The 16,503-nt window shown below is 36.5% G+C and overlaps 1 protein-coding gene across 1 annotated transcript in view; it reads right to left on the reverse strand.

The window, feature by feature from the left end:
- Nucleotides 1-12,450: 12,450 nt before the first annotated feature.
- The window catches only part of LOC135217761 (cGMP-dependent protein kinase 1-like), an 86,520-nt gene continuing 82,467 nt past the window's right edge, over nt 12,451-16,503 (reverse strand). Inside the window, exon 2 of the mRNA XM_064253776.1 lies at nt 12,451-12,582. Within this exon, the coding sequence (XP_064109846.1) occupies nt 12,501-12,582 (82 nt within the window). The 3' untranslated portion in view covers nt 12,451-12,500. The remainder of the gene's footprint in view (nt 12,583-16,503) is intronic.

The raw sequence follows: 16,503 nt of genomic DNA on the forward strand, positions 1-16,503 counted from the left end.
ACAGCCGCTCTTGTAAACATTGCATGACAAATTCCAGTTGACACGATAATTTGAATTATTTATATGATTAAAGATAACCCAATTTTGGTGGCTGTATCCGACTGAACGTTTATGTTGACTAATCCTCTTGTGATAGGCATTTGCCAGTGAGACACACAAGATTTATCACAGTCGAGACAAGGAGTTTTACATAAACCGATTGCTCTGGGGTTCTGTTTTTGTTGAACATCAACTATAGCTTTAACGATTGTACTCAGAATAGAGAACTGGCTTAAATTTTTAATGCTGACCAGATACTAGATTTGGATTTTGTGATTAGCGGCCTCAATATGCTTTTCTTGTGCATAAAAAAATAATATGTTGGATACGCAGAATACATTCTTAATCTTGTAGTCGTGGTATTTTAAGTGAGACATCGCGGTGAATGAAAGGATTAGAAAAATAGGTAACGCAAAAGTGGGTTTTCTATAGACAGTAAATTTATATCACGTGTTATCTCTCGTTGCCAAGACGTTAAAAATGACAAATGTTTAAAGTAATTTACATTTGTTCTAACAAACCTGAGGTCTTTACATAAGGGATTTACTTCCAGCTAGCTGAAAGTTAACACCCCCCCCCCCCCATATATAATGACCGAGGGTTCGTATTTGTGTAGTAACAAAAAGGAATGAGAAGTCCGTTTCAGTCTATTTTGAAATTGATGCTTAGTTCTGAGCCCTTTAATTTGGAGAAAATATCCCTTTCTGCCAAGTTCCTCCATGCAATCGAGTGTACGATTTCTTCATTCACCCTCTCTGTGTCTCTCATCTCATGGCATGCATAAGTACCACTGCACTCGTCGAAAGTTCAACAACCTTCATTCTCCCTCCCACAGCCCTTAATATCAAACCTCAACTGTACCTCAAACTGAGACAAATTTTAATCCCCTGAATCTTCTGTCAGATATCTAAAACAGATAAAAACCACAGGCTTTGTTTGTTTGTTTGATTTCCGTCTTGATCAGCCACAAACATATATTCTCTCTCTCTCTCTCTCTCTCTCTCTCTCTCTCTCTCTCTCTCTCATACGCTGTTATTTCAACATCCAGCCTACATCTATGCTATTACTGAACTTCGAAGAAAGCTCCCTTCTCTCCGCTGAAAGAGCAATCGTTACAGAAATCACTAATTCTAGCAAGATAAACACATGAAATATCCAATCAGATCTAAATATTATTTTCTGATGAATAAATAGACAAAGAATAAAATAAAGAGTGAATATAAAAAATAGTGTACAAGGTTACAGTAGGAGAGGTAGAACCCTTACACAAAATATCAAGTAACCACACATTACCGAATGATAAATTAATAAATAAGTAATAAATAAACAATTGTTAATACGTTCAATTCATCTAACCATTCTATCTTATTACCAAAGAACTTAAGTCACTAAAAAATTAATCTCATTAAAATAAGTCTCATAACGTCAATATTGCGAAATAGTATGGGATGAACCTGAAATAACAAAAAGTTTAATCATATGCATATTAATCCTTCTATTACCGTAAATAAAAGCCGAAAATCAAATCAAATGCAAAATTGAGAACAACGCAACAAAACATCATAAAACTAACGCTTACATATTTCACTTTTCCTCCAACTGATAACAATATTTACTTCACTATACAAATGAAATTAATTATGAACAAAGTGAACGACTATAGTACACATTTCAAGGTACGTTTCAAGCGAGCCTTACGAAAGATTAGTGCACTACCACAGAGTCATAAAACATTATACAAGATAGCTAAATGAAAGTAAATAAAATAAAAATATCGAGGAACAGAGTTAAAAACGCCACATTGCACGAATTTCCAACCTTTACTTTCTGCTCGGTCGATAACGCCTTTCAGTGGCGAGGTTACGCCACTGCAGGTCACTGAGTCCAAACAATGTAATCTGAATTATGACTTGCACGGAGGCGCACCACATCGCAGTCGCAGAAGGTCAACGCCTTCTTACAAAACCTCTCAGCTGATAAACCACGGACGATGACACAGATCTCCAATGATGACAAAACGCAAGCGACTGCAACAACAAAACTTTCCGTTTGAAAGACTGCTCCGAGATTAAGTATTTAAGACGTGACGACTGAGGTAAAAGGAATAGGGAGAGAGTGGCAGACGCTGTTAAACCGAAGAGCTTATCCGAGAAACAGCAGATGCATATGCATCGTCAACAAAGGTCAGCGTGGCGGTGGAAGACAGCAAGTGGATGACAGCATCCTGCGGGTGGAAGAGAAGTGATGCTGCAAACTGATAACTTAAACAATAGCTGTGCGAGCCAATTCCTATCGCGATGCCCCTTCCCACTTCGCCTCCTCCTCACGCGGAACAAAGGAGATATCTTCAGATATAAACATACATCCATTTTCTGTACGGATTCTCAACCTCATCCACGGGGTCGTGGACCCTAAAGCCATTATGTCAGCGACCTTCTCACGGCTTCATTCGAACAAAACCTCAATGATAAATGCAACGGTGCCACCCACAAAACAGGAGCTTTTGAGGACTTTTTCGTATAAACATAATAATGAAGTTTCAAGCGCTTCAAAATTGTCACTTCACGAACAAACAGTCAAACACATTAAGGCCACTCGCAATGCAAAAAGTATGTCCTGATAAACACTCAATTATTCTTTACTTTCTCAAAAGCCATTTCCCTCAAATATGGCGACCAGCCATCATATAAAAAAAAAAAGGGTTCCTAGTTAAAGTATAAATTCGCTAAGTTTAATCAAATCTGAATAAAGACTGACAACAGAAAACCATTATTCAACAGAACACTGAAAGTTAAAAAAAACTATTGGCCTGCATGCCCACAATATGCTGAGCACATTCGAACTAAAAGTATCAAAAGAGATAATAATAATAATAATAATAATAATAATAATAATAATAATAATAATAATAATAATAATAATAATAATAATAATAATAATACGCTAAGATTTTTCTCTGAGTAAGTGGTTATAAAAAACTTTATCTTCCAGATAAGGAAGTCATCGGATTCGGTATCTTTATATTTCAGATTCATGTACTTTCAAAACAGGAAAAACTTGTGAGGAAAATACATGACTATACAAATAAACTTCCCAGCCTTATAGCACAATATTTCCTACAAACAAGGGATCTCTTCTGAGTAAATTCCAATACGTCCAAACATGTCACTGCAAAACTCGAAATACCTACATGTTCGTGAAAGTTTTTATAAAAAATGTATATTATTTATATATATATAATATATATATATATATATCTTTATATATATATATTATATATATATATTATATATACTGTAGGCGTATGAAAGCGGAGTGTTGTGTTTACGGAGAAAATTTGTAATTTTTGTTTTCTCCCAAACAACAACATTCTCTATGTGAAAAACAGAAGAGCAGGAAGGAGGAGAAAATAGACAAATGTAAATAAACCGACCAACAAAACAAAAGAATACATGCTTGAGATCATCGACATCAGCAACAGCCTTGAAGAAGATTCCACAAGATATGAAAGATCACTGATACACGACATGTGGCTACACAGAATATACAGAATGTGGATGCCACTATCCTCCGGCAAAACGAGTGGCACAAATGAGTTCTTTAAGGGGCAACTGTTGAATTGAAACTCGGAGCAAGCTGGTTCAGCGCGAAATATTTCTTCTAAGATGGTCCAAACCATGATTAACGCTTGCGGAATAAAAAATCCCACTTCCGCTAATCTAGTCCACCAAAAGATGTCGACTAGAGACTCCAGGAGGCTCCTGACAAGGAAACAATGATCTAAAAATGTCACAACAAAAATCTAAAGTGCGTGGCACTGATATCATAATTTCTGTAAAAAAGGATACCTCGCGAACATGCCTTCTTCTTTGGCAGCACGACACACATATCTATGTGCTGTCAGAAGAACTAGGAGTTTAGGAAGCACCAAATATCGTATTAATACAGGGTTACTACTTCTGCACGATGAATCGTATAGAGTAGGAATTAGAGCATCTACTCCCCCACCCCATCTCTCTCCCCACACACACACACACGCACACACACACACACAAAGAGAGAGAGCTCAAACAACTAATGAAACACTTGCAATTAGATACGTACCATCAAAGAAACCGCGGAGAAGAAGCTTTAACCTCATCAAAAATGTTCCCCTGGAGTAACCACAAACTTTACGAACTGTTCAACCACTGCAATTAATGACACAGCACCAATCAACGACAGCCCAACAATAGTACAGGCAAAAAATATGGTCCATCAAATCTTGATGAGAGATAACTGATGCTGTAATTAGGAGTTGAGATGACACGCCCAACGTTAGAAACCATTAAGATGAAACGGGGTTTCGGCTCCTATAACACGTTATGAGTGTCATAAACATTTCCAGGACCACAGGCTACAACGTTCCACATTTGATTTACACTGGAAAAACAGCAAACGGATTCGCCGCAATTAACAGCATTCCAAAGCTACTTTAATTTTCGATTGATAACAGTAATTGTAAAGATGTTTGTACAATTAGGAACTAGCGGTATCATGCCGCCTCAGACTAATTGTGTTTACAAGGTGCACTGATGAAATGGAATTTAAAAATCAAGGCGAGTGTCAATATATACAATGATTGAATTATTCCCTTAATGGAGGGGACTGGTTGCTGATTCCTATAAAAAAATAGTCCATCAATCCAATACTTGCCTTTGCCTTGCTTCCCTCTTATATTTCAATAAATTAATACATTAACGAGAACACCAACCACAACACTATACAAATCATAACAAAGTAGTAAAAATTATATACATCAGCCTACCAACCACTAATAAAAGATTCTCTCTCTCTCTCTCTCTCTCTCTCTCTCCTACAACCAAAATATCAAAATGAGCCAAAGTGCATATCAGCAGTTTAAAGCTGAGTTACTCTGGAAGTGAAGTATATAGTAGTCTTCATGCTCCAATGCGCATCTTCAACTTTAAATCTAAGGATACGTAGCGTTGGTATCATTATTCTTCTAATACTTTATCATAACATTGTTTATATAATCGCTCCTATCATAATGACATAATATTACTATAACTAATTTTACTTTGCACATTGCTCGCGCATCTGAAAAGAATACTTTGTAAAATTCCAATTATTTTTCAACATCTCTAATGTAATACCTTTTCCTTTCTTAGGAGTCAGTTAACAGGTAACTAAAGAATTTACTATATACATCCTGCTCACTGACAAAATGCTCGAAAAAAACATGAAGTGTATATTGGAAATAGACAGAAATTATTTGATTTTATGAAATTGATGCTGTCTAGCCAAGCATGAGGCACTTTCGGCCATTCACGCTCAAGACAGTGAAAAGGGGATGTTGGAGTGGTTGGACAGCAAGAATTAAGGGATTCAGAAAATAAATGAAATCAATTACAGGGATCTAAAGAGGGAACTGGGAGAAACCCCCAGTTGCAATAATAGCTAGGGAAGTTGGACATCAAAACTGAAGAAGGGAAGTGAAGTGAACATGAGGGCACAGTAAGATTGAGGGCCGAAGTGACGCTGCAAACAGCCTTTAGTAGTGACTACAGTGCACCACGTGAAGTACTCTGACTGCACTACATCCCTTAGGGGAAACAGCAGGAAAGCTGCAATGGAAGAGTGAAAATAACCACACATGAAGTCAGACTTACCTGGCGCAAACTGGTGAACTTCACTCAAATCTAGAATTCAGGAGCGAAAAAAAAAAACCAATAGGCGAAATACAAAACGTACCAAAAGCCACGAAATATATCATTTGCGTGTACATGACATCATGCTGGAGTCTGGAAAGGAAGTAACACTCCCAACACATTCCAAATTCGTCTGCTCCTTTTAGTGAAAATAACTATATGTAACTAATTTTTCTAAGCGAAAAATAAACACCTAAATTTTGAACATATTCCACAATAACCATCAAATTCCAAAAGGATCTCGAAAGATTATTTGTTGTAAACGAAAGCTCAACAGTTTGATAAGACAATTAACCAACCTACTTTATGTTAAAGTAAGAAAATCTAAAAAAGCCAACGCACATAAATACAAATTTCCTTTGCCAACAGGAAGGAATTCTCCAAAATGCAGAAGGATACCTGAACAAGAAAACCAGTGCTATTTTACAAGCGGCCAAAAGTTGATAAACGGATATTATGTAAAACAGGCCTGAAGTGGTATCACAGTTAATTGAAATAAAACAAAACAACGATTGCAAAACCTCCAATTATTAACCTTCAACTCTTTGATGATGCCGCCTCTGCCTAGCCTCCGTTTCAGTACACCAGGCACTAAAAGACTATCATGAAAGAAGCATTACAAAACTGACAGATTCTTTACATCTAAAGTTCGTCCAGCCTATAAAATCACCCAAAAGAGAATATGCCCTTAGGAAGCAACTTCTAATTGGGAGCTCAAAAAAAAATCATTCTTAAGGGAAGTGCCGCAAACAAAAATCACTTTAAATGATGATGAAGCTACGACATTTATTTGACTGAGCACAGAACACATGTTATATGTTCTCGTTGCTTCGTTCTTTCCAGATTAGATCTGGCAGCGTTATCAACTTCATTTGAATCTGTTTTTGGTCAGGCGAGAAACTAACAGGGCTGTTAAAGGTAAGCGGTCGGTCACTGCTCGCTAACTAGCCATTTACTAGATCATTTATCTATCCCTTAGAGACCTTCACTCACAGACCCTCTAAGTTACTCTTGTAACCAGGATCAAAATGTTTCGTTCACGCACGAAATTTTAAGTATTACAATTTGGAGTAAATATTTAAAACGTAGTAGATGATAATGTATATGTTCTTTAATAAAAAGCTCAAGCAAAATGGTCTAAGTACTCGCTTTTGGACCAGGATTCTAATCTATGCCTTTTGGGTTGGAAAATAGTTGAACTAATGAACTCAGCCATCTTGATAGAAAAGTTATGTCAATCCCTTTAAGTGTAGGTTATTCTCAAAGTATACATCATATATATATATATATATATATATATATATATATATATATATATATATATATATATATATATATACATACATACACGTGTGTATGACCTCACATCAGCAATGAAACATATGATGAGAACCTAAAATAAAATTAGACGTGACCACTATCGTCTTTCCCAGTTTCTTTGATGACAGTTTGATAATGATGTTTATAAAGCACTGAAGGGTGCATTGAAGTGAAGAAATTGTTCTTAATCATTACTAGACACATAAATGTCTATTTCAACTGTGTCTTTTACCACCAAACTTAGTAGTCTTCTGCAAAGAGCTGTATTATTCATCTACAATCTCTGGAAGTCTGCAACAATTCTTTTTTTCGGAGACTTGGAGGGGGGGTGTTGAAGAAGAAGAATGATAAGGCAATCTAATGAGAGAGAGAGAGAGAGAGAGAGAGAGAGAGAGAGAGAGAGAGAGAGAGAGAGAGAGAGAGAGACAGTTCCCCGATGAAAGTGATACTTGTAGAGTGAGCATTCTATCCAAGGGCAATCTATCAATACTAGAGAGTAATAAACTCGAAAAATATACTGTCTGTCCATCCCTTCAAATATCTTAGGAGAAAAAAAGCATTTTCTCATTGATGGTGCCTCTTGAAATATGATATAAATATTTTATTTAGTTTCTTTACTTTTCCAACCACATTCCGGAAGTGGAACAGAGATTATCAGCGACTTTCCGATAATTGAGAGATTCTTAGGGATTCCAAAACAAGAGGAAAACCATGAAGTTATTTAAGCTTAAGTGGAATGTGACGAACTGGAAGAATTACTGTCCCTCGAAAAAGGCCAGTTGTGGCCTCTATGGACCTCATAAATTTTAATGCTAACCTACATACAAGAAAAAATCCGATTTTCCTAGTAACCGAAAAGGGGCGAAATCTTAAGTTTCAAAAGAAGCATTTCAAAATACTAATTAGGATAGCATGCGGCTGCTGAAAAAGAAAAAAAAATGATTCTAGAAAAATGTTAACCTATCCGCTAACACCAAACTAATACCAGCGAAGGTATTTAACATTTTGGTATGCGTTGAGCCATTGCATTAAGGCGAACTGGTTACACACTCTCTCTCTCTCTCTCTCTCTCTCTCTCTCAACGTGATCACTGGCATAGCCTTCTCTCTCTGTCTCTGTCTCTCTCTCTCCATTCCATCAGGTCATTAAATTAAGAGTCGGAATTACAAAAAATATAATATTTATTCAAAGTAAAGTACTAGTGGAATAATTCAAGTTCTTACAAGGTCATCAATGGAAAATAGTTCAAGTCTCAAAGACAACTAACTCAGATAAACCCCCGGTATTTAAATGTCTTAATCAGTAATTAGTCACACCAATTATCTCTTCTCCAAAATATAGTCCCCTCACTAGGACACTCGGCCCCCATCACTAGAACCGCCTGTTTAAAAGACAGGAGAACACACTAGTGAGCACACACAATCATAAAGACAAAGTAAAAAAATGAAATGGAACATCTTTACAAAATGTCAAACAGACAACAAGCCATACCTTTGGCTAAAGTGTGATAACTCACCCATTGCAGCCTGGAACTTTAACACTTAATAAAATAGACTTTCGCAGAGCTATCCCAGCATTCTGCCTTTTCTCCCGTAGCTGTCTCCCTAGTTTCCGGCTAAACCAAGTCATTATCAACGGACATAGTTAGTACACGTACATATGAACTCACACTCTTCGGTAACTGGTCGTAGCCAGTTTTCAAAGGCACCTTGAACAAGCCCTCACGAATTCACATACCGCAGAACGAACATTGACCTGCTTAAATAAGCATCTTCGTAACACACCATCCCAGAAAGAGATGTCAGCTTTCTCAGGTCATCGCTTCGGACTCTGTCTCTATGGGAAGTTAAAAGTGATCAGTCTGCATATCACATTCCAAGAAATGTCACAATGATACATATTATCAGTCTTTATTTGTGACAGTAGCTCGGCCACAACCCTGGCTAGCCCCTGCCTAGCCATAGGGCACATAAAACAGCTCATATATATAAAACACATTGGCCTGAAAGGTTGGGTAACCAAGCCAAATTTCAAAAGGCGTTATGGCAGATAACTTCAATTATGAGTAACTAAAGTGTCTACAACCACATACATAAATTGACTTAGGAAAAAGGAGAATTACCTATGGGTTAAACCAAATGCAATGGTGTTACTCCCAACTTCAGATAATCTTGTTTTCGTAGATGTCTAAATACTAATAAAATTTACAGGGTTTCATAGATATATTTCTTACCCAGAGCTTCTCCGTTATACTGATGTTCCAAAAAGTATCTAGAATTCGCGTCTGAACTTCAAAATATATTATTCAATAGTGAGCACTACTAATATATGAGGATAATTATAGTAGAAACTCAACTTCAACTAACCTAAGATTAAATGAGTTATACCTTTGCTTGCAATGACCCTCTCAAAGTCCCGCCTGCTGAATCAAGAAAGCCACTATTAAAATTTAAGCAACTTGAAAAACCTTCATAAATCTACGGAGATGCTTTATTAGGAAGACGTTCAATCAATTTCCAAATGCAAACAACATTCATCAGTATTCATCACTTTTACTTTTACACCAATGCAATTGGAACCTTTCCTTTCTATAAGTAATATTTCTGCCATAACTTCTTTGTTTACTCACTTCTGCCCACGAACAATCTTTGCCAGTAATCTCAAGCAAGTGTATTTATTCACATACAAAGTAGTCTTCATTCTTGCACACTTCTCATACAATCCAGTTCACCAGCCGACAGTGTTTCATTCTTTTACAGCCAATATCTCTTTTCTTACATACAGAGGAGTTGGCTCCAACAATATTAAATCAATGCGCTTTAACGTCTGGCCTTCAACAACTCTTCCTTTCGCTCCCAACTTCCACTTAATCCTAAATACTACGAAGGACCACAACTAACATTCCTCCATCATCCATCTTCAATTCATATCTAATTCTCCAGGCATCCAACAATCATTTACAATATCTTTCGTAGTTCTTGATTACTCCTAACATCATTACTCAGTGGTTCCATCAGCAAATATATATTACTACACCTCTCAGTAACCTCGAAGAAGTCAGAAAAAATCAATCAATTCTTTTCTTCACCCGTTGGAACAGGGGTTCTTAACCTTTCAATGACTCCAGACCCCAAGTAAATTACCCAATACGGTTCCATACCCCCTTTGCTTAGGTCCACTTGAAGTTCTATTTGTTGACAATATAAAATTAATATACTTAGTTTAATACCTACTTCAGGCATGAATAGCTAAGAATAGAACATACAAGAAAATCAATAGCATTTATAGTTTTATAGTTACTTATTTACAAAATGTACCCATGTATACAATGACACATTAAAATCAAATATCCAGAGATCAAGTCCCATAGCCACCCCCACTGCATGTTGTTCTCATACCCCCAAGGGGATGGATGACCCCTGTTAAGAGTCCCTGCCTTAGAACATTCACCCACACAGTCCATTGTCAAAAGTAAAAGAATACATCTGCATCAAAGCACCGAAGCTCTATGAAGACTAGAGCGTTTCCTTTTACATCAAACATTTTCACACAATTCCATAATAAACATTTTATATATGAGACCATTTCTCAGCTTAAAATCCATTATGGTCTTCACCTTATGAAAGCCATCAACAATGGTTCAAACCTTCAATCACTATCCTTTTACACACCTTCCCTGGAACAAAGAGCAATGCTGTAATAATAATAATAATAATAATAATAATAATAATAATAATAATAATAATAATAATAATAATAATAATAATAATAATTAAAAGAGGAAGCAAGCAGGAAAGGAATTTCAAAATAATTAAAAGAATAAAAAACATGGTAAAATAACCTACGTTAGGAATGAGGAGATAAGGCAAGTAACATTTGACCATTAATGATGACGATAACAGACCTTAATCATTCAAAAGGTAATAAAAAAAATATAATAATAACATTAACAGTGATCATTAAGATGACGCAGTCATTAAGATAAAGAAGAATCGAAGTGGCATGAAGATCAGACGTACATTCCTCTTATTCAACACAATTATTAAAATTTGGTTCACTATAAGCGAATATATCAAAATACAGATGAAGCTGACTAGCCATAAACTAGGTAATCTACTACGACATGCTACGGGCCACATGCAAAATTAAATAAACTATTACATTGTAGATTCACCAGCTACGTAGGATAATATTCTCGTACGGTTTCGCAATCATTTTAGAGGTACAGTAAATGTTTCAAGTTTCTCATATATATATATATATATATATATATATATATATATATATATATATATATATATATATATATATATATATATATATAAAGAAGAAAGGAGTACATGAAGCAAGACCTTCAAGTGTATCATGCAGCAATAATTTTGTGATACAAACATTGAAAAAGCTAAATAAATGCAAAAGATATAGCAGACATCAGATCTTCATATGATATATGAAAAATGGCGATACAGTGAACATATAGAAAAAAACACACAAGCAGTGACTTGGTACAGTGAAAATTTTCCCCTCCAATACAAAGAAAACTCGGCGATGAACTGAAGCTATCTATACAATTTGTTAAGATCTAACACCATGTTGAAGTGCATGATGACTGTATATTTTGTTAAAAGAAATTTATTAACACATTTTTTGAAGGAAAGGTCTAACGGCTGAAATGCTTATACTTAAGAAAAAAAAAAAAAAAACTTTGTGAAAATATAATTGAAAACATAGCATAAGCAATGATTACAAAATATATCTTATCAAATGGAATAATGTATATACAAAATAATATCTGATATCAACACTGGTTGCAAAAAATATGAATTTTAAGTATCATGAGGCTAATATGGGAAAATATTTAGGAAAACCCAGCTGCTCACGGAAACTAATCCGTAAAAAGATTATCAACGGCCAATTAAAAAACTGCATTACCACTTGTCATGCGATACTAGACTTGTTTGAGAGGGCAATGTGTACAACATTTACATATGCATAAAAGTACCAATAGCATTATATTCAATCTAACTTCGAGTGTTAAATTAACTAACAAGAACTTACCAACACATGACATCAACTGTTCAATGAATAAGTCAGTTAGGAGGAAAAAAGTAATGTCAGTGAAAATCCTTAAAAAAAAAATAACAAAATGGGAAATGACGACAGAAGTGGAAGCAAGAAACGTGTGAACATCCAGATACACCAAAGGCTCGTGCTTTCCCAGTTATACAACACTTGAGTCATTTATAGAAGCAGAGGCAAAAAGTAGAAACAAAAGAATTTAACAGAAAGACGGAAGAAGCATCAACAAGCAAGCAACACAAAATCCATCATCAATTCACGTAAGAGGAGTGTGCTAAATGTTCCATCGTCCTACCCCATCGATAAAGTCGAGACTTTACCCATCACTCACAAGGCCAGCACCAAGCGCACTCACGACGCCATCTGTTGCCAGGGTTTGTCACTGTCAGGGTTAGTAGTATTGGTAGTGCTAGTAGTAGTAGTAGGGTGTCGTCTGAAGGGGATAAAAAAGAAGGGGATATACACATAACATTAGCCGCTAAATATTCATAAAAAGGTACAAATATGTCTCCAAAACTAACTATTTATTGAAAAATTTGACCAGATACATATAAAAATATAGAGGACCATTTTTACATGTAAAATAAGAACAACAGTAATAAAGGTATTTATTCATAAAAAATATTTTGTTTGGGAAAATTTACCAGAGGCAGAAAGATCAGTCAATTACAAATTCATAAACCTCCCATTTCAAACAACCAAGGATTCATGCAAACAAGTGCCTACGATCTTCAAGATGATCTAGGGACATATTCTACAAAAATTTAGGACAGCATGAAACCTAGTTGGCGTAGTGCCATCAGTGGTGCACTGTAGGCATTACTAGAAATTGTTTGGAGCTGCAAGTACTTTTTAGCCTTTTACTTTACCTCAATTCAGGCTTCCTTTCTTCCATCTTGGTGTCCAACCACTCCAACTTCCTCTTTTCACTGTCTTAAGTGCTCAAGTGCTTGGCTTTAGATCCCAGCTTCAAAAATCACAAATTATAAACCAAGAATGCATGGAAATAATGAACATGAAACAAAATCTCCAAAACGAAAACCTCTGGCACAGAACACAGCAGCCAAATCCCTACCTTACCCCGGAACTTACCACAACATTAGTCTCGTTAGTATGCCAAGCCTTCATATCCGGAATGACACATTTGTTACAAACATATATCTACGTTACATTTTTTTTTTTTGTCAATAGCTTTTTGCAATCGTTGGGCTTCCCTTGAAGAGCTTGAACTGCTTACTTTCCTTACAAAAGATATTAATCCAAAAGAGTGAATCAAATTGGCCCAAAATTACACCATGTACTTGAAATGAAGTTGTTATTGAGTAGGCTATTATTTCTGTGCAAAAGAAATAAAATATGGCACAGTTTTATATGTGTAACACTACCGTTAATAGCAAAAATGAAGCTGACAAATACTAAAGATAACAACAAAGAAGCTTCGGAAAAGACAATTTCTGATTTATACATAACATAGGATCAGGAAAGATTTGTACCTTCTAATGACAAAAAGATTACAAACAATTTATATGCAAACAATGATTGGATCTTTAACATCAGCACAAAATCAATAGCTGAAGCCCAAGTCACACTGGACTTCGGACCAGCTCCCGATACCCGCAATCACAAGTCGCAAACAGGTCGTTGGAGGTTTCCATTGATTGTACAAGTTGTTGAAGGACGTGGACACCTTTACGGTCAATTTGGTGACATTAGGGAATTCGGTGTTGCATCCAATTCCACTCAGTAACCGATTTTGTCGTAAGGAGGTTTTTAGTGGTCAATTTTTCTACTACCAGCTGATGAGTAGTGGGTAATTTCGTACTGATCATCATCGAATTCCTCTTGGCAACCGATTCAATTTCAGTACAAATTTTACAGCTGAAACCCCAGTCACACTGGGCTCACGGCCAACTCCCGACCACCTGCAACCACGGGTCACAAAAAAGGTGTTGGATGTTTTTACTGATATACAGCCGATTGCTGAAGGCAGCAGACTTCCGTACGACTGATTTTCTCCCAAAGAGGAATTTGATATTGCATTGAATTCTTCTAGGTGGCTGATTTGGTTGTTGGTAAGTAGTCTGCCAACAGTGGGCGACTGGTCTGCTACCAATCAATGAATCATGAGTACTGGTTGACACTTGTAACCAACCAGTTTGCGACTAATGGACTAGCGGTTGAAACAGGTTTGTGGTGGTTGATGACCTGTTTATACCTGTCACTGACTGCAATGACCGACTTCCTGGTGATAGATCAAACACAACTCTCCATCCAGCCTATACTATCATTGGACAACTATACTCCGTTTTTTTCCATCTGTCCATCCGCCTGTGGTGTTTGCGCATGGTAACACTGCTTCCCGGGCTTTAAATAATATCCTATTTCGAATATTAACGGTGTAATTTGCATACAGTAAATTATTAAAACACTTTTCAGTTGCAAATGTATACTCAGATATCCTTTTATTTACCTAAAACTTACACATAGCGTAACTATCTAAAGCCCGGAACGCAGTGATACCATGCGAAAACGCCACAGGCTGATGGACAGATGGAAAAAAACAGAGTAAAGTCTTGCCACCTAATGCGACCTGTGAGTACTTAATATTTGACAGATGACACTTAGGATCTGACTGGTGGGCATCTAGTGGTATGATGTCTGACTAGTTGCAAAATGGTGGGTGACCAAGCACCCCACTGGTTGACCAATGATGGCAAGACTTAGTCGCCCACCTCAAGAAAATGCTCACCTGCTGAATGCCGGTTTTTGAGGTTTCAGATGTTTCAATAAAGTGTTTCTATAATATAAAGAAACAGTAGCACCCACGACAGTGACAGCCAAATTATGATTTAGTCATTAGATTTACTCATTTAGTTTTCTAATGTTAAGAGTCTTTAAAACAGTATTAATCCTTAATTACAATTTTTATTTAACATTCTGGGTAGCTGTTTAAATAAAAAAAAAAAGCTAAAAGTTAGAAAAGAAATCCAGTCGAGGGAATCCTGACAAAGTTAATACCAACAACGCGAGAATAGACATCTTAAATGAGGTCAGCTTTAAAGTTTATCCCATACTGAAGAAAAGGAGGTGGATGACTTATACATACAGATCTGATAAGTTGAGGCAATGTGGACTAAGGCATCTGGCAACTGAAACGTCATGAGCTATTGATGTACCATGATAAAGGCAGCTGTAAACCTGTGGTGATGTAAAATGGTTTCTTCAATTACTTGGTAGTTTGTAGTAGCATCCAACTATCCTGAGCCAGTCACTGCTGTGACCTGGCAACCTATCGGCCAATCTGGTGTAAAATGGTTCAAGAAACTTGTAAATTATAATTAGTTAGCTTTTTAATCATGAAAACAGCTGTCTGTAACAGCATTTATTCCTTCGAACTAAAGACTGGTTTACACCTACACACTTTCGTGGTGCGGGCTGGTACGGCGTGGGACCGCAAGAAACCGTTACAAACCACACTATAAACGCACCAAAAGCGCGCCACCTCGCTGGCGGGGGCAGGCGAAGATTGTTAAAGCCACGCTCTGCTGCCCGGATTTTAAATAATTTCAAATTTTTGAGCGGCGTCTGGCGGGTTGATGAAGTCGCACGAGGCCGTATGCGGTGTGGCACGGCCTCGCAACAAAAGAGGTAAGAACCCGCACAGTACTGCACCACACCGCACGTGGTGCGATGTGGTGTGACGTCTTACCACCCGCGAGGGAGTGTTACGGCGTGATGTTACGGCGCCATGCGGTGCCGTTACGGCGCCTTCATACACGATTAATAGATGGCGCGCGCTTTGCGGGGCGTGTGGCGTGCGTCCGGCATGTTACGGCGTCTCCCTAGGTAGATTTTTTTTTTTACGTGAACCTCAATACTTTTTTTTTCTTTTATTAAGAAATATTACTTTACAAAATTATATTTCTACAATGTAATACATTATAGATCTATGTATAATAATATATACAATATATATTTTTCTATATATGTTTTTAAATTAAGAAACATACTGATTCGTGAAAATTTTGTTAACATTAGACTTAAATCCTATAATATTTACATTAAATGTATTTAACAGTCTATTCTTTATACATTTAATAGTTTGCTGGTCAGCACTAATTCCCAAATATCTTGCCATCCATATTCTTGAAATAAAATTTGCTATTATTACCATTGCTGTATTTTCATCCCTTTTTGAGTTTGCTTCAAAATCTAGTTTTCTAAAATCCTTAACCTGCTATTGGTTTTTAATTTACAACATTTTCTAAGCAATTCGAATACCCAGGGCAACAAATTCTTAACCAAAGGACAGAAATATACCATATGCATATTAGTTTCTATGCATCCACAACCG

Source organism: Macrobrachium nipponense, chromosome 7, assembly GCF_015104395.2.
Source record: "Macrobrachium nipponense isolate FS-2020 chromosome 7, ASM1510439v2, whole genome shotgun sequence".
Taxonomy (NCBI): domain Eukaryota; kingdom Metazoa; phylum Arthropoda; class Malacostraca; order Decapoda; family Palaemonidae; genus Macrobrachium; species Macrobrachium nipponense.